Raw genomic sequence first — 19,269 nt, 5'->3', positions numbered from 1 at the left:
CCAAGATATGGAAGAAGGAATCAGAAATAAGTTGGTGATGAAAGCAAACTCTGCCCTCCATAATGCATAATTTTATATATCAACTTGGCTGAGCCACAGTGCCCAGATATTTGGTCAAACAGTGTTCTGGATATTTATGTGAGTTACTTTTGGATGGCATTAATATTTCTTTATTTTTTTTAAAGATTTTATTTATTTGACAGAGAGAGATAGAGCACAAGTAGGCAGAAAGGCAGGTAGAGAAAGGGGGAAACAGGCTCCCTGCTGAGCAGAGAGCCCACTGTGGGGCTCAATCCCAGGACCCTGAGACCATGACCTGAGCTGAAGGCAGAGGCTTAACCCACTGAACCACCCAGGCACTCCTAGGAGATTAATATTTAAATCAGTGGATTGCTCTTTATAATGTAGGTGGGCCTCACCCAATTAGTTGAAGACCTGAATAGAACAAAAGACTGACCTCCCTGGAGCATGAAGGAATTAGGCAGCAGACAGTCTTTGGACTTCAACTACAACATTGGCTCTCCCCTTGTGTCCAGTCTGACAGCCCACCCTGAAGACTTTGGACTTCCCAGCCTCCATAATTACATGAGCCAATTCCCTGAAATAAATGTAAAAATAATAGGTAGAGAGGTAAGTAGATAGATACAATTTCTTTTGTTTCTCTGGAGAACCCTAATACATCTACTTAATGTTGATCCTACTGATTTTTTCAATGCTGAATATATGAATTTGTTTTAAATTTCCTAAGGATAGAGCTTTTAATGACAAAGAATAGAAATTCACTCAAAGTAGCTAAAGAGGGGATTTATTGGCTAATGTCATTGGAAAGGACAGGGATATAGCTTCAGGCACACCTGTATCCAGGACACAAACAGTGTTGTCAGAACTCCCTTTGATTCTCTCTCCTTGACCTTATGCACAGGTCAATGACCCTCAAACAACTCTGGAATCATATCTTTATAGTTTGCAGTCCAAGGGGAAAGAGGCTATTCCCCCATTCTTTTTTTTCTTTTTAAATATATATATATATATTTTATTCCCCCATTCTTACTTTTCATATTCAAAGCAAGGATTCTGATGTGTCCAGTGCAGATTCCTATGCCCCGCTCACTCCTGTTGCAGAAGGCGGGACACTGTGATTAGACAATTCCACCAGTACCACACAGTCACCAGAGGCACAGAGTCAGCGAGAGAGCCAACATTTCCCCAGCCCCACATAGACTCCTTTTCCTCAAAGGAAAGGGGAAGGTGTTGCTAATGAAAATGCAGGGACACCTGTAACACACAAACAAAAGATGCCCACTACATCAGATGAACACAGCCTTGACTGCCCCACCAGGAAACCTCATGCTTAGGAACAAAGATGCAGACTAGAATTAGTATATTCCCCTATATTCCTCTCTGGGGTGCATCCAAATTTTCCCAGTAGGCAGAACCTGGAGCAGTTTTCTAGCTCTGCTAGAAGGAAACTCACCTTACTGCCAAGAAATTGTCCACAAATAGGAAACCATGAGATTAACTGGTCCTATCTAATATTTCTGTTCTGTAGGATGTGATCAGAGTTGGAATGGAAGCAGCCCATTCATAGAGCTGCCTAGAGCTGAAAGATCACTGGAAATGTAAGGTAACAGGAAAAAAAAAAAATACTATTCCCTAGTTTCTTTCAGGGGATACAAAGGCATAGCCTACAAGCACTCTGTCAAGATTGCAACTCTGCTGTGGGGAAATCGAAGTATAAAGCTGGGGTTTCCCAAAGGGATGTAAATTCCAACTGGACTGAAGAGCAGCTAGCTTCCTGACAAAAGGGTTGGGGGGCAGGGGAGACACACATGCACATAATACTGCTTTGGCCCAGTAGAGTCAGGAGCAAATAAAAGATGGAAAAGACTTTGGCCCACTAGAAAGCAGCACCTCTGAGGGCAAGGAACGCTCTCTCCCCCACCAGGTAAAAATACTCAGGAGTGGTATGTGGGTCCAGTCCCCTTAAGACAAAATAGTAGTATTGTAGCAATGTCCATAAGGTCTGCAGCCAGAATGCCAGGGTTCATATTCCTGGCTTTTCCACTGAAGTTGTATGGCAATGGAAAATGTACTTCTCCCTGTGCCTCATGGGGACAATAATAGTTACCGATCTCACAGGATTAAATGACTTCATAAATGTAAGGTGCTTAGAATAGTGTTTGTCACATAGTGAATGCCAATGAAAGTTTGCTATTTTTAAATATTTTGCTCCTTGTCATTCTGGATAATGCTTCATCCTAATTCTCATTAGCAAAAAATCCTCCAAGTGCTTGGCTGACTCTTAGTCAATAATCTCAGTTTCAAATATCTATTGAAATGTCCCATGTTTACAAAGTGTTTTCCATAATACTTGCAAGATTTTATACATTTGGGGGGGCTAATTTTTGTTTTCACCAAACACAACTAATATGAATGATTACTTCCCCTTTTTGTGAAACATATACGAGAAATTAAGTATAATTTAAAAATTCAAAAGTAAAACCACTTATCTGATTAACCATACCTTCTAAATTAATCTTTGATTGAAAAAATGGCTCAATTAATTTAAAAATATATTATTTTCATTTTAAGATTGGTATTTCGCACTGTTGGCCACAAATAAGAAAAAGCAGTAAAATAAATGTACCAACTCCTCCATGACTTACCAAGGCTATTAGAAAGCAATCAGCTTCAAGTGACAATACCTGCCAACAGTAGATGTTAGTAACAAGAAAACCTCTTATCTCACATGATACTCTGAAAACGGGTGGTTCCCAGACTATCTCAAAAGTCAATAATGTCCTCAAGGATCCAGGCCTTGTTTCCTTCCTCTTTGCCATTCTCAGTGGACTGGCTTTTCATCATGGTTTTAAATTGACTGTCATAGCCTTAGACATTAAGTTTCCATTCTACAGCATACCTGACAGGAAAGAAAGGAATTGAGGGGAAAAGAGCCTTCTTTACATAGATTAACTCTCTCTCTTAATCAGGGAAGAAAATCTTTTAAATTAAAACACTCCAGTAGAGCCTCTCTTACAGCTGGTTGGCCAGAGCTGGGTTACATGTCCCCACCTAAACTAACTGGCAAAGAGAAAAAGAGTTAAAATGACTGGCTTACTTTAGTTAGAATTTATCCCCTGAAGCATACCTTCCCTGGTCACATCACAAATGATAATTAACAGGTTGCCAGGGTGGCTCAGTCAGTTAAGCATCTGTCTTCAGGTCAGTTCATAACCCAGGGGTTCTGGGATCAAGCCCTGCCTTAGGCTCCTTGCTTGGCAGGGAGTCTGCTTCTCCCTCTCCCTCTGCTCCTCTCCCTGCTTGTGTTTTCTCTCTCTCAAATAAATAAAATCATAAAAAACAAAAACAAATGGTAATTGAAAGGGCCTCTCTCAGTAAGAAGCAGGGGTATATATATATGCTGGGTAGGCAGCCACTTGTTTCTGTAGCACCGTTCGGCTCACTTTTTGCTTCTGTCCCATTTCCAGGTAAGGACTTTTACTTTACACTTGGGCCATAGTTTGCTTCTTGCAGTCCCCACATACATACACATACATAGCTTCTAGATTCTGTTTACACTGCTCTGTATGCCTAGAAAGGTCTTCCCCACCTTTCCTCTCTGCTTCTTAGGGCTGCTCCCTTTTGCAGAAAATCTTGCTCATACCTTGGCCTCTCGGTTCCATGATTTCCCCTCCTCCAATAATCTAATTCACTCCCCACTTCAGCAACTTATTTCATGGCCATCCATGAAGGCTTGTCATTAACTGCATCTCCTCCACACTCTCAATTTCCTGTAGCTTTTTTAAAAATTAATTTATTTATTTAACAGAGACCACAAGGAGGCAGAGACCACAAGAGAGGCAGACAGAGAGAGAGGAAGGGAAGCAGGCTCCCCGCTGAGCAGAGAGCCCAATGCGGGGCTCGATCCCAGGACCCTGAGACCATGACCTGAGCTGAAGGCAGAGGCTTTAACCCACTGAGCCACCCAGGTGGCTCAAAAGCAATTCCCAGAGTCTGACCTGAATTCATCTCTAATAGCTTAGGGAACGAATTCTGCCAACCCCGCTGTCAGGTCTATGAACCAAAGGACAAACATATAAACTTTAAATTCCAGCATTCATAGATCATGGAGTTCTTCCTGTTTCCATCCTTTTTTTTTTTTTTAATTAATTTATTTATTTGAAAGGAAGAGCAGAGTGAGACAGAGAGCGCACAGAAATTGGGGTGAGGGGTAGAGGGAGAGGGACAAGCAAACTGTGAGCTCAGCAGGGACCCCAATGTGGGACTTGATCCCAGGACCCTGAGATCATGACCTGAGCCAAAGGCAGATGCTTAACCCACTGAGCTACCCAGGTGCCCCTCCATCTCTATCTTAGTATGGATACTTTTGGGAACCAGAATTCCAGAAATAAAATATACCACTGCTCTTTCTCTCTTTCTTATCCTGATATTGTCTGTGAACTACTGTTTCTGAAATATTATAGAAAGAGAGAGAAGGGTAATTTACTATGTTGGGTATCTGAAAAAGCAGTACCTCTATGGCAGAAAAATAACTGATCATATTTCTGGCATGGCACAGATTATAAATCTCTGAGTCAAGAGAATCCAGTGGAAGAAGAACCAAAGCAGTTTTTCTTTTTTTTTTATTTTTATTTTTTCAGCGATTCTGCTTTATAAAATAAAGCCTGAGTATGCTAAGGCAGCTCTTCCCTCAATTCAGCCTGCTGTGTCTTCTACCAATGGAAATTCTGCCTACATTCTGGAACTTGGTTCTTTATTAGTTTTCAGCATCATGAGTACTTTTTTTTTTTAAGCCAGATCTGGTTTTTTTTTTTTTTAAGGGGGCAGAGAAGAGACAGAAGGAGAGAGAAAGAGAAAATCTTAAGCAAGCTCTAGGTCCAGTGCAGAGACCAAAGTGGGGCTCATTCTCACAACTTGAGACCATGACTTGAGTCGAAATCAAGAGTCAGAGACTTAACCTACTGAGCCACTCAGGCACCCCCAGGCAGATACAATTTTTAAGCCAGAATTGTTTAGTTTTTTTTTTTAAACAAGATAAAAATCCAGTAAAGATGGGGGTACTTGGGTGGTTCAGTTGGTTAAGCCACTGCCTTTGGCTCAAGTCATGGTCCTGTAGTCCTGGGATCGAGTCCCACATCAGGCTCCCAGCTCTGCAGGGAGTCTGCTTCTCCCTCTGACCTTCTCCCCTCTCATGCTCTCTCTCACTCTATCTCTCTCAAAAAAAATAAAATAAATAAAATAAAAAAATCCAGTAAAGAGTCTCAAATGTTTCCCAAAAAGCTAAGCCATTTTAGAGTATTTTTTTTTTTTAAAGATTTTATTTATTGATTTGACAGAGAGAGATGACAAGCAGGCAGAGAGGCAGGCAGAGAGAGAGGAGGAAGCAGGCTCCCTGCTGAGCAGAGAGCCCGATGCGGGGCTCGATCCCAGGACCCTGAGATCATGACCTGAGCCGAAGGCAGCGGCTTAACCCACTGAGCCACCCAGGCGCCCCCATTTTAGAGTATTTTTATAAGTATTCTCCTTATTTACTTCTGTATTTAAAAAAAAGCAAATAAATTAGATGGTGGAAAATGAACTGCTTCATACATTATGCAAAGGAACCATAAGAAATAAAGAACTAACATTAAAATATCCCTGGATAAAATCCACGTGTACAGAAGATGATTCAAGATGTTATAAATAACTCATATGAGGTAAAGCAAACATGCAATATTTATATATCAGTCTGGAAAAAGGGCACATTTTATTAATCCTCAAGTTCCTTAGCAGATTAATAATAAAAGCTTCGTATAATTATCAATAAGTCCAACTGCTGGGCCCAAAGAAAATGCTAATTATTTTAAGGTGAGTTAGCTTCTTTTTCATCTGATTCATCATCCATAACCTAAAACCAAGAAAAGAAAAAGAGAATTTAAGAATTAAGAAAAGGATTAGAAATTGCTATTTTCCTAATTATACCATTACTTGCTTACCTGAAATACTCCACTCTATAATAATGCGTGTCAGTCCAATAAGAGTAAGTCTATCAACAGCCCCCAAAGCACAAGTCTGTCTCATAAACTGGTATCATAACAATATAAAAGCAAATTTAATATTAGCAAATTAATTAAGCACTGGTCTTTTTAAAAGATTTATTGAGAAAGAGAGCATGTGTGAAGGGGGTGAGGAAGAGAGAGTAGGGAGAGGGCAGAGGGAGAGAATCTCAAGCAGACTCCCAGCTGAGAGTGGAGCCCATGCTAGGTTCGATCTCAAGACTCTGAGATAAGGCTTAAGCTAAAACCAAGAGTTGGGACACTTAACCAACTTCACCACCCAGATGTCCCAAGATTAGTATCTTTTCATGAGTTAATATTTTACTCAGGAAATAAAGAGTTGTCCTTTGGAGAGGAAAAGAGTTATATAAACTCAAGAATGTTTTTTCAACACACCTACTACAATTAAACACCAATTCAAGTTTATAACCTGACTGCCAATTCATCACCCCACCCTGGATAAGTAAACATATGTTCCTTTGTCAATCCACCAAAGTGTCAAGTAATGCAATTCTTTAAAGAGGTGTATAGGGCATAGAAAAAAATAATGAAACAAAAATAAGTTTGTTTCTTTAAATCTAGAAGAATTTGGTTCTGATCTGAGACTATCATGGAAAAACAATTCATATTTTGTCTTGAATTGAGTAAAAATAGGTATTAACTTCTAAGGAATTGATACATTATACTTAATCTTAGCAACACACAATCCAGAGAGTTTCATCCATCAATTCCTATTTTAGGCAGCACATTCCTAAATTTGGAAACCTTCTTCCAAATACTTATTTAATACAAAGAATGTACACAACATGTACAACACACAGGACTAAGTGTTGGAGAAGAACATAAAGACCTGGGTACGATGACAAGTCTCTCAAGGAACTTATGCATAAACATAAATCTGAAACAGACCCACAGGAAGAGGCTTTGGACAAAAGCAGAGCCCAAGTCCAAGGAGAGGACCAATATGGCCTTCAAAGAGCAGATGCCATGTATTATACCAAAAGGATGGATTTTCATACTACTCAGAGATGAATGGTTCTCAAAGGAGCTGAGGAGATGCCCTCTCCTTAAAGGCAGAGTGACCTGAAGAGTTTTTTCAAATTTCCAATTTCCATACATTGTTTTCCTCCTTGATAATTTCTTTCCATAAGGCCAAGCCTCTTGGTTGAGAACTGTGGCAATAATGGCCACTATTACTAGTGAGAAGTTTCTGTGCTATTCCTGAGGTGCTCTGGGGCAGAAAAAATCCTATCAGGCTAGAATTCCATTTAGTCCTCTGTCTTACTGTACAACAAAGTATAATTTCTCGATGAGGTTCTTGCCTGGATAAATCTGATGCATAAATATGATGGAGTTCTTCCACTGAGGACTTCCAACTCTCAGCTATAACATCCATGTTTTGAATCCCCTTTTCAAAATTTTTCTTTTTTTAAAGATTTTTATTTATTTACTTGAGAGAGAGACAGTGAGAGAGAGCATGAGCGAGGAGAAGGTCAGAGGGAGAAGCAGACTCCCCATGGAGCTGGGAGCCTGATGTGGGACTCGATCCCAGAATTCCGGGATCATGACCTAGGCCGAAGGCAGTCGTCCAACCAACTGAGCCACCCAGACGTCTCTCAAAATTTTTCTATAAACAGAGCAGCAGCAAGACCTCTGAGTCTCCATTTCCTTACGTACAGAATGGGAATGACTTACTCAATACTGTGTTGTGAGAAGATTAAAGCAACAATATTTGTAAAAAGGCCTGGCAAATAGATAGGTATTCATAACACTAAAGTGAATTCTAAAATAAGGGGTCTTCAAGTCTAATAACAACTGTAACACAGAGATCCAGCCCCTCAAGAATATGTCAGGTCATAAATTTCTTTTTAACCCCCAAATATTTAGTTTAATATTGAATCTCGACTGTTATATAATATTGGCATACCTGTTCTACACCCTCTACTTCCGGAATATAAAACTGCAGCATGTTCTGAATTCCATTTTTAAGAGTAATGATTGAACTGGGGCAGCTGGTACAAGAACCTTGGAGTTTGAGCTGTACGATGCCATCTTCAAAGCCTTTATAGATCACATCTCCTCCGTCTTCCTGCACAGTTGGCCTGTGGTCACAGAATATTTGTGATGTATGTAAAAGAACTGAAGCGTCCACCAAAAAAACTTAAAACAACTCAGGGCTTAGATTTTTATATTGATAAAATTCACAAAGTTGGAGCTACTTATACAATAGGGAAGAGAAATGTAGCTAGTCTCATTTGTAACTTTTTCAAAAAGTTTCAGATAAAATGTGCAAATTCATTCATACAAATATTTGCTCCACTTATTATATTTTAATCCTGCTTATTAATAATCTTTTTAGGCATTTAAGATCTCAAATGTTCTAATAATTACAATTACCTAAGATAATACTCACTCATTTCTTTTGAATGAACAGACGCTGACTGACATGATACATGCTGGCTTTTTCTCGCCAGATCAACTTTGCATTGAAATATAACATTAATAAAAAAAACACATGAATCATGTATGATCAATTATACAAATTTTTACAAAGTGAACACACATTTGTCTCAGGCCAAGACACAAAGCTAGCACCCCCCAAAGTCCCCCTTGTGCTTACCGGCAACCAAAGGTAACCATTTCCTAATTGTTATTACTATTGATTAGGTCTGTTTTGTAACTTTACAATTTATAAATGGGCATTCCATTTAAAAAAAATAGAATTTCCTCTTTTGTATTTGCCTTATTTTGCTCTTAATGAAATTCTTCCACATCATTACACAGTGTTTCATTAAGTGAAAATGCCAGAATTTATCCCTGCTGTTGTGGACAGATATTTGGGTGAAAATCAGTTTTTGGTTTTTACAGACAGTGCGGCTATGAAGACTCTTCCAGATGTCTTTTGGCATACATATACAGGGCCACGGGGAATACACCTGAGCACGAAATTGCTGGATCAAGAATATACGTATATTCACATTTAGTAGATACAAACAGTTGCCCTTTGCCCACGTTCTCATACCCTCGCCTCACACTGAGAATCAGCAAAATGACCCATGGGAAACCTTCATGAACTTCCCTTCTCCATAGGCTCTTGTGTGCTTCGGCAGCTCTCTACCGTTTTCAAACGAAAAAAAAAAATTTTATTGTATTTTATTGTATTTCTGTGAGTTCTCACCAGGTCTGCTACAGCAAAAGTGGAAGCCTGCAATTCTCCACTCATTTAAATTTCTTCCTTATGGGCAATACTCTGAAAGAAAGTATTTCTCTTTTCACAATCCACCCAAACACTGTTTAAATCATTTTTTCATTTTAAGAAATTTGGTACTATAACAATATCAAACCTAGACTGTGACTGTGAGAGATAAATTCCCTCACTATGTTTAGACAGATTGTCTTAAAAATTTTGGAGTGCATATACAAAATGTAAATTCAACTGCCATGGTTACCTATTACAATTTAGATTTACTTCTACTTATTTATTAGAGGGCTTTTGTTTTCTTTTCCCTCACAGACAGCTAAAAGTAAATTGCTATAATGGAAATTGCCTCTGCAGCATATTTGATTTCAGGCAGAATGATGAGCACATACCGTATTCTAGTATCTAACAATTCCTTAATCATTGCCACAACTTCATCATCTTCTTCAGATCCTATTAACAATTGCAAATAAAATTTATCAATGATAGAAAGTTTATATCCGTGCAAATAAAAGTATTAAAAAGGATGATTTTAACTTAATGTCTCATTAAAAAAATAATAAAAGCATACACATCTAACTTGGTATGGTGATAAAAGGGAAATGGAAATGATAGTTGGAGAGATGGAAAGACCATTCGATTCTCTGAAGAAAAACTTTTTAAAAAAGATTTGAGAGAGGAAGAGAAAACACATGCATATACAGGAGGGAGGGGAAGAGAGAGAGGGAAAGAGTCTCAAGCAGACTCCCCACTAACTGTGGCGCCCAGTGTGGGGCTCAATCCCATGATTCTGAGATCATGACCTGAGCCAAAGCCAAGAGCCTGACGTTCAACCAACTGTGCCACCCAGGTGGCCCTTGATTCTCTGAAGAAAAATTAAGGAGCACTGGCCAACTCAACACTTGGTGATGAAGGTGAATAACTGACATAACTTGATCTACTAATGATGCTAGGGTTTGAATTTTTTTGGTTTGTAAACTTTCATCATCCTCAAGGATTGAGAAGTGGCAGAGAAAAAAGATTGCCTGGATTGAGAGGGAAAGTCTGAGACACAAAGGTACACCTACTTCATAAGTTAAATTATATTTTTAATTTTTTAATATAGAGGTTTTCAAAATGACATCCATACTAAATATAGATAGATATAAGCCTTATGGAAATTTCCAAAATATTCTACAAATCTGAACAAAAGTATGTTTTTCATTTTATGTCATTTTTGCTTTTCTTTTACTTTATAAGGTTATATACTGATCTTTACCAATACCTTTTTGTGGGTTTAAAAATTTTTTTGAGAAATTTACCTTTAGGAAAATGAAAAATACAGATAATTCAAATTATACTATAATACACACTCTAGAGTTCTGGCAACAATATAAGTAAGAATTATCAATATCAAATTATATTAACTTTGAGCCTTTTTTAATAAAAGAAATAAAATATAATAAAACAAAGGTTCTCTTATGTTGGGGTGCCTGGGTGGCTCAGTCAGTTGAGAGTCAGACTCTTGGTTTCAGCTCAGGTCATGATATTATGGGTCATGAGATCAAGCCCACATCATGCTTCACACTCAGCATGGAATCTGCTTGAAAGATTTTTGCCCTATGCCCTTCCCCCTACACGAGTGTGCATGCTCTCTCTCTAAAATAAATAAATCTTTAAAAAAATATACTACCTAGCATTTAAACTAGAATGACACTTTTTTCAAAATGGCTGTATTTCAAAATATGTTCAGTGAAAAAAGGCAAGTTGCATATAATGCACATTAAAGTGAAAAAACTCATACCATATATTCCCCACAGAGACTTACACATGTAGTAAAAGTTTAAAAACAAGCCAGGTTTATATACATCTCTGGAAATAGAACAGGGGAAAGCAATGGATGGGGGCTGTGAGGTTTTGGTTTTATCTTTAATGTTGTGGACTTTTTTTTTTTTTTTTTTTTTGAGTAAAGCAATAGAAGTTTTTTAAGTGAAGATACTGAAAAAGCTCTCAAGAGTGAGAGGGGTCTCAACAGGGCTGCCCTGTGTCTTTAATGTTTTATTTAAAAATGGGTCCCAAGAAATTATGGGAAATATTAACATCAGTTAAATTTGAGAGGAGAGCAAATTGGTATACATTATTATTTTCTATATGTTTAAGAATTTTTATAATTGAAAAATTCAATTTTGTATAATATAGTCAATTTATGCAGAAGTTTTCAAAAATGATGGATAAAACTAATATATGTGAAGTTTTGTTCCCTCTGGAATTGGTTCCAGATCTAAACATGGTACAATGACTACTATCATGACTTCCAAAATCAAAACAAATGTGAAGAAAGTGGAAAAAAAATTTTTTTTACTTAAAATAAATATTAATTACCCAACATAGTACCTGCTTCTCCTGAAGATGTTTCCTCAGTAACTAAGGGTAAGCCAGAAGCAAAGAAATCCATGATTGTTGCATAAATATCTGGTTTCAGTAAATTCCAGTCTAACTCTTCACTTTCCTGTAAATATTTAAAGGAAAATCCTACATTTCTAATCAAGAGCAAGGACTAATACAAAACAATACTTCATTTCTTTTAAGAATCTTTTCCTATATATATCCTATACTGTGTAACAACAGTACTCATTTTTGGAGAAGACTTGTCAATTCAGTCCTTAACAGATCTGTTTATAAGGACTTTTGGAAGATATAATCTTATAATATTCTTCATCCATTCATTCATCACACTTACGTTAAATGGGCTGTATGTACCATGCTTTGTTTAGGGGATATCACAATGATTAAAAGATACTTTTTCATGAGGTGAAGAGAGTTAAAATACTGAATGAATTTTGTGTTTAAGGAGAATGATAAAGAGATTTCCTATTCTTTTAAATAAAGTAGAATAGAGTTGCTTGATCAAATATACAGGATATCCCACAAGCAACCAAAAAATTCAACTCACATATACTACTTCAGAGTACTGAAGAAATCCAATGACACAACTGTAGAGCCAAAACATGTAACATGTTTTATCTATGGTGTTGTGCTAGAAGACTTATGGACATCCAACAAGCCCAGTATCCTTAAGAAAGAATCCCTAACTATGTAACCTCTATATCTGGCCAACTAGTTGATTCCATTAAAAAAAAGACACAATGAGGGGCACCTGGGTGGCTCAGTGGGTTAAGGCCTCTGCCTTCAGCTCAGGTCATGATCTCAGGGTCCTGGGATCAAGCCCCGAATCGGGCTCTCTGCTCAGCAGGGGGCCTGCTTCCTCCTCTCTCTCTGCCTGCCTCTTTGCCTACTTGTGATCTGTCTGTCAAATAAATAAATAAAATCTTTAAAAAAAAAAAAAGACACAATGATTAAATACCTAAATAGTACTAACATCCATAAAGAGAAAGGTAACATGTTTTCTTTTAGTTTTCTAAAGGAGAGCTCTTGGGGGCGCGTGGGTGGCTCAGTGGGTTAAAGCCTCTGCTTTCGGCTCAGGTCATGATCCCAGGGTCTTGGGATCGAGCCCTACATCGGGCTCTCTGCTCAGTGGGGAGTCTGCTTCTCCCTCTCCCACTCCCCCTGCTTGTATTCCCTCTCTTGCTATCTTTCTGTCAAATAAATAAATAAAATCTTTTAAAAAAAATAAAGGAGAGCTCTTTAGGAGGAAAAACTATTAGATTGGTCAGTCCATTTAGATTCTCAGGAGGCTGTTAGCTAGTGGCTATGTTTAAATACTATTAAAAATGAATCTACAGGGACGCCTGGGTGGCTCAGTTGGTTAAGCAGCTGCCTTCGGCTCAGGTCATGATCCCAGCGTCCTGGGATCGAGTCCCATATCGGGCTCCTTGCTCCGCAGGAAGCCTGCTTCTCCCTCTGACTCTGCCTTCCACTCTGTCTGCCTGTGCTCGCTCTCACTCTCTCTCTCTCACAAATAAATAAATAAAATCTTAAAAAAAAATTAATAAATAAAAATAAAAATAAAAATGAATCTACAAGCATAAAAGGGGCTATTTTTGTCATGGATTAAGAACCAATTTAGGGGTTCTCGGTGGCTCAGATGGTTGAATGTCTGACTCTTGATTTCAGCTCAGGTCATGATCTCCTGGTTCTGGGATCAAGCCCTGCATCAGGCTCCTTGCCCACAGTGGAGTCTGCCTGAGAGTCTCTCTCTGCTCACACGTACCCTCTAATTAGTAAAATCTTAAAGAAAAAAAAAAGCTAATTTAGACATGGTATACAAAAGACAAGATACATGGGCACTGCTATGGATACAAGGGCGAAACTAATGAGTTGCCTTAGTGACTGTGAACTGGTTCTGGGAAACATTTTAATAACTTATTTGGAAGGCGGATCAGAGGGCTACTTCAGATCTTCAGTAAACAGTGGACTCTACCGAGTAGGGAAATACTGCTAATAATAAAAAAAAAAAATCTGAAGTAGTCTGAATGAGAAAAAAAGGCAGTACATAAGCTTCAAATACATTTACTCATTTAGACATTTAGAGAAAAATAACAGGGGTGCCTGGCTGGCTCAGTCAGTAGAGCATGTGACTCTTGATCCTGGGGTCATGAGTTCAAGCCCCACACTAGGCGTAGAACTTACTTTAAAAAAAATATTGGAGGGTACCTGGGCACTCAGTGGGTTAAGCCGCTGCCTTCAGCTCGGGTCATGATCTCAGGGTCCTGGGATCGAGTCCCGCATCGGGCTCTCTGCTTGGCAGGGAGCCTGCTTCCCTCTCTCTCTCTCTGCCTGCCTCTCTACTTGTGATCTCTCTCTGTCAAATAAATAAATAAAATCTTTTTTTTTTAAAAGATTTTATTTATTTGACAGAGAGAGATCACAAGCAGGCAGAGAGGCAGGCAGAGAGAGAGGAGGAAGCAGGCTCCCTGCCGAGCAGAGAGCCCGATGCGGGGCTCAATCCCAGGACCCTGAGATCATGACCGGAGCCGAAGGCAGCGGCCCAACCACTGAGCCACCCAGGCGCCCCAATAAATAAAATCTTTAAAAAAAATTGGAATTATCAAAGTTATTTCAAAGGACAGAAGAACAGGAAATCATCCTTACTCTGCTAAAGAAATAAATTATTCATTTTAAATAACAAATTATGGATAAAAAGTCTCTGAATCATCAATCAGCAATCAGAAAAAAAAATAGGCAATAGCTAAAGATATCAGGTAGATGAGATAGTCTGTAAGAAAAGTAAGTGAAAGAAAACAAATCTACTATTCCATCCATTAAATTTCAATATATGCCCTTAAACTATTATTAATTAATTATGTCATTTCACTTAAGAAAAAATAGTGGGGCTGGAGAAATTCCGAAAAAGGTAATCAAATTATGAACAAGAAATAAAATAAAAGATGACTTACCAAAATCAAATAAAAAAAAAAACCCAACTCTGTAAGATATAATCACATTTTCAACTAAAAAAAATTTTTTAAATGCCACAGGCTGCATATTAAAAAAACTAAAAAAAAAAAAACCCTTGTTAAAATAAATACATAATTTGCCATTTGTAAAATGAAGACAAGAATACCTAGTTTAAATAATTAAATTAGGTAATAGACATAAAGCACTTCTGCTATGTAAATGCCATACCAGACACGTGGAAACGTTAAATAAGAGGTGGTCCTCCCCTAACCCTCAAAAAATATAAAAGAAAGCAAACTGAAGAATACCCAAGATAGGTCAGAGGTCTCTAAACATGTGGGATCGGTCAGCATGGATTTACTCACCACAATTCTTTTGGTAGAAACCCCTTAAAGCCTGAAAATTCAGTCTATGAAGTCCTTTGTCATTGTTCCCTTCCATAAACATTTTTTTAAGTGAACACCATGTGCCAGGCATTGTTCTAGGTGAACTTAACAAGGCAGGCAATCTCTAGCTTTACAGAGTTTACATTCCAATGTAGGAAAGGCAATAATAAAAATAAACTAAAAAAAAAAGTGACTAAGTGATAAGTGCCACAAAGATGATACAGGGTGGGCTCCTAGAGGGAGAGCCATTTCAACTGATAGGAGCAAAAACGGGCTTTGTGAGAATTTAGACCCAATAACACTTGAAACAACAGGGAAAAACCTTTTACAAAGAGGATATTTGCAAGAACAACTATGGCCACTGGGATTGCCACCACAGAGGAAAACTCTAATTCTCCTCCACACATACAGCTACAAGAGCATTCTGGACTATTTGTAACAAGTCATTAACCCAGTCCACTTTTATGAGTCCTATCAGTGCATCAAGAACTCAAGAGTAATCCTTTCAAATTGCTTAAGAGGAGTTACATGAAAACGTTGGATTTTTTTTTTAAGATTTTATTTATTTGAGAGAGAGTGAGCCAGCAAGAGAGCACAAGATGGAGGAAGGGCAGAAGGAGAAGGAAAAGCAGGATCCCTGCTGAGCAGAGAGCACAATGCAGGCTAGATCCCAAGACCTTGGGATCATGACCCGAGCTGAAGGCTTAGTTGCTTACCCGACTGAGCCACCCAGGAGCCCGAAAACTTTGGATTTTGACACAATATTGAACAAGTGATTAACTTTGGTGCATACATATCAATTAACAGACCTAAAGGCATACATAGTTCAAATTTAAATAGTTCGTTTCTCATTCATCTAGTAGACTTGAAAATGAAACCGCCTTTTCTAGCAGATACTACTACCTCAGCTGTTGAAATGGGTAGCATAGTCAGATTGACTTTCTGACATTTAGAGGTTAACCAAATGCTACAGGACGACACAGTCCCCTGCTCTTATCTGTGAAGTTCTGAAGTATTATAGCAGATGGTCCATGATGAAAGAGGCCCCTTTAAAGGAGATACACATTCATTCTGCTGGTCAAATATATAAATACAGTTTATTTGTTTGCTTCTTTTTTTATTTCATCATTTAAAATTTTTTTTAAGATTTTATTTATTTATTTGACAGAGAGCAAGCACAAATGAGGTTGCGGGGGAGAGAGGCAGAGGGATTAGAAGAAACAGGTTCCCAGGCTGAGCAGAAAACCGAACTCGGGGCTTGATCCTAGAATGGGGGGATCACGACCATAGCAGAAGGCAGTTGCTTAACAGTCTGAGCCATCCAGGTACTCCTACTCCATTATTTTAAGTTAAGTACTAGTAAAAATATCAAAACCACCAATAACATTTCAATTATGAAAGAAAAAAAAGAATTAGTTAAAATAATACTTGGAGCCTGAATTCTAGTCTGCCCAGGTTGAATCATGGCCCTACAGATATATAATCACGGACACAATCCTGCACTTAACCCTCTGAGGCTCATGTTTTTCTCTTCTGAAAAATGAGGGATTTGGGATTGTAGTTAATTTCAACTTGAAAATTCTACTTAATTAATTGAGAAATGTGAGAAGTAAACCTAGAGATTTTTAATAACAATATGTATATAATATATCAAGAAAGAAATTCTGGAGAGAGATGTTGGATTTGGAAAAAAACTGAAAGAATTTCACCGATTATTTTATATAATCCTATGTTTACCTTTGTGACAGTGATGAAATCTGGTCCAAAAAAGACACTTTTTACTCCTTCAATTCTAAATAACTGCCTGTGAATAAATAAGAAATACGAGATAATAAAACGCTTTATTACAAAAAAGTTTAAACATATACAAAGGGAGACAGAAAAGTAAAAAAGTAAGAAAGGTTTTACATACCCATTCCCAGCATCAACAATTTAGGGCCAGCAATGATCAACTCATGGCCAATCTTGTTCCATCCTCTTACCCTACGATCTAGCAAACACTCTTGGGTATTACCCTAAGAGAAATGAAAACATGCTCCACAGAGACGTGTCCATGAATCTTTATAGCAGCTTTATTTACAAAAGCCAAAAAGAGTATCTGGAAATGCCCAACAACTAGTGAATAACTGAACAGACTGTGTGTATCCTTATAATGCAGGACTACTCAGCAATAAAAGAATAAACTAGCGATACATGCAAAACCAAGGACTCTCAAAAGCAGTATGCTAAATGAAAGAAGCCAAACACAAAAGACTATATGGTGGCATTATATAAAACCCTAAAACCATAAACTGTGGTGGCAGAAAACTCAATAGTTACCAGAGTGATAGATGTGTCAACTAACTTTATTGTGCTAAGCATTTTGCAAGGCATATGTATATAAAATCAGCACATGGTATACCTTAAGCTTACATAATGTTTTACATCAGTCATATCTCAACAAAGTTGGAATTCATTGCCATGAAACAAAATAGTTACCAGGGTATGGAAATGAAGAAGATTGAATGCAAAGAGAAATGAGGGATTTCTGCAGTAATCAAAATGTTCTCTACTCTTATTTTAGTGGTGGTTACACAACTGTGTGTGTGTGTGTGTGTATATATATATATACACACACACTTTTAAAGATTTTATTTATTTATTTGACAGACAGAGATCACAAGTAGGCAGAGAGGCAGGCCAAGAGGTGGGGGGTGGGAGGAGGGTGGGGAAGCAGATTCCCTGCTGAGCAGAAAGCCCCATGTGGGGCTTGATCCTAGGACCCTGAGATCATGACCTGAGCCAAAGCAGAGGCTTAACCAACTGAGCCACCCAGGTGCCCCACAACTGTATATATTTATCAAAAGTCTGGACTATACACTTAAAACTGAATTTCATTTCATGTACATTATACCTCAGTAAAATTAGTTTTTCAAATCCTCTAAGGGGAGAGGGGAGGATTATAATTTGAAAAGCCCCTGTAAGGGATTTTGAAATGCACCAACCTTTCCCAATCACTGATGTATGTAACATACCAGAGCAATGTCCTTTTTCCCTTACCCTTTTTAGGAATAAAAGTTTACATATTCCAAAAAAGGTTAGTTTACCTTTTCTTTGTCTATCATTGCCAAGAGTGTTACTGGAATTACTATCTGAATTATTGAGAATTTTGTCTGAAATGATGTCATCTGGGTCCTCTAATTCAATATTAAATTTACAAGAAGTTACAAGATGACTTGGTTACATAACATGATCCAATAAACCCAAGCACCGACCTATAAGCAGGTCCCTTGATTGGCTCTATGTATCTGCACTGTTAGCAAATCTATTTTCTTCACAGGGAAGGACCATGCGAAAGAATCAACCTGATCTTTGGGCCATGTCATGGGGACTGCTTTAGGCAAGAATTCATAGGTTCTATGCTTAAAGAAACAAAACACTTAAGAGGAGTTAAAACATTATTATATATGCTTTGCCACTTAGGTTACTTTCCTCAGTACAATTTCAACTTCTACAATATCCAAAATAAAATATAATACTCAGCAGTGAACACATATACCAAACATAGTCTGACTTACTCAGAATACAAAGACTATTACCTCTCTTAAGCTAGATACTGTGATTGTTAAAGTTTGACAGCAAACATATCCAACATAGTGAACTAAGAAGTCAGATTCTTCCAACCCGCAACTGAGCTATTCATTTTAAACATTTAAGTCATAAGTCTTAATATTTGTTCCTGTTAGATTTTACCTTACCTGCTTTAATCTATCATTTCGGCCTAATGAAACCTTTAAACATTTCTCTGAGCTTTGCATCTAACATAGAAGCAATTCTTTCCATCTGGAAACTGATAATTTTATCATCATTAATGTCCCAGGTAAAGAAAAGTATGGAATAAACATGCCAACTAGAGAGATATTACAGATACTACAGAGCCCCTGTATATGCCACTAGAGACAGATTTACACTGCTTAAATTTTTTATTTTAGATTTTATTTATTTATTTGAGATCCCAAGTAGGCAGAGAGGCAGGCAGAGAGAGGAGGAAGGAGGCTCCCTGCTGAGCAGAGAGCCCAATGTGGGACTCGATCCCAGGACCCTGAGATCATGACCTGAGCCGAAGGCAGAGGCTTAACCCACTGAGCCACGCAGGCGCCCTATACTCTGCTCAAATCTCGTCTGTCTTGTCCAGAAGGATAGTAAGAAATAGGTCAAATGCCCATCTGAAGATAAACTACTGTTCATTCATTCAATTACTCATTCATTCAACAAATATTTGAAAACTCACTGAATATCCCACACCGTACTA

General features: G+C 38.0%; 2 protein-coding genes across 12 annotated transcripts in view; both read right to left on the bottom strand.

Moving 5' to 3' along the window:
* Positions 1–5,318, bottom strand: part of GFPT1 (glutamine--fructose-6-phosphate transaminase 1) — a 70,347-nt gene extending 65,029 nt beyond the window's left edge. The window contains exons 1-2 of the mRNA XM_082744106.1: positions 1,052–5,318; positions 458–598 (exon numbers count right to left, since the gene is read on the bottom strand). Coding sequence (XP_082600232.1) covers positions 458–470 — 13 coding nt within the window. The 5' untranslated portion in view covers positions 471–598; positions 1,052–5,318. The remainder of the gene's footprint in view (positions 1–457; positions 599–1,051) is intronic.
* Positions 5,319–5,718: 400 nt separating this feature from the next.
* Positions 5,719–19,269, bottom strand: part of NFU1 (NFU1 iron-sulfur cluster scaffold) — a 23,361-nt gene continuing 9,810 nt past the window's right edge. For 6 of the 11 annotated variants that reach the window (XM_082744122.1, XM_082744127.1, XM_082744125.1 and 3 more), the window contains 5 exons: positions 16,716–16,782; positions 11,629–11,743; positions 9,648–9,708; positions 7,984–8,158; positions 5,719–5,908 (listed from right to left, as the gene is read on the bottom strand). In XM_082744122.1, coding sequence (XP_082600248.1) covers positions 5,864–5,908; positions 7,984–8,158; positions 9,648–9,708; positions 11,629–11,743; positions 16,716–16,782 — 463 coding nt within the window. In that variant the 3' untranslated portion in view covers positions 5,719–5,863. Of the gene's footprint in view, positions 5,909–7,983; positions 8,159–9,647; positions 9,709–11,616; positions 11,744–16,715; positions 16,783–19,269 lie in introns of all 11 variants that reach the window. The other 5 variants (XM_082744119.1, XM_082744123.1, XM_082744124.1 and 2 more) reach the window with 2 other exon arrangements.

Source organism: Mustela nivalis (assembly GCF_964662115.1).
Source record: "Mustela nivalis genome assembly, chromosome: 8".
Classification (NCBI taxonomy): domain Eukaryota; kingdom Metazoa; phylum Chordata; class Mammalia; order Carnivora; family Mustelidae; genus Mustela; species Mustela nivalis.
The sequence above is the reverse complement of the archived record's forward strand: the minus strand, read 5'-3'. Positions and strand labels throughout refer to the sequence as shown.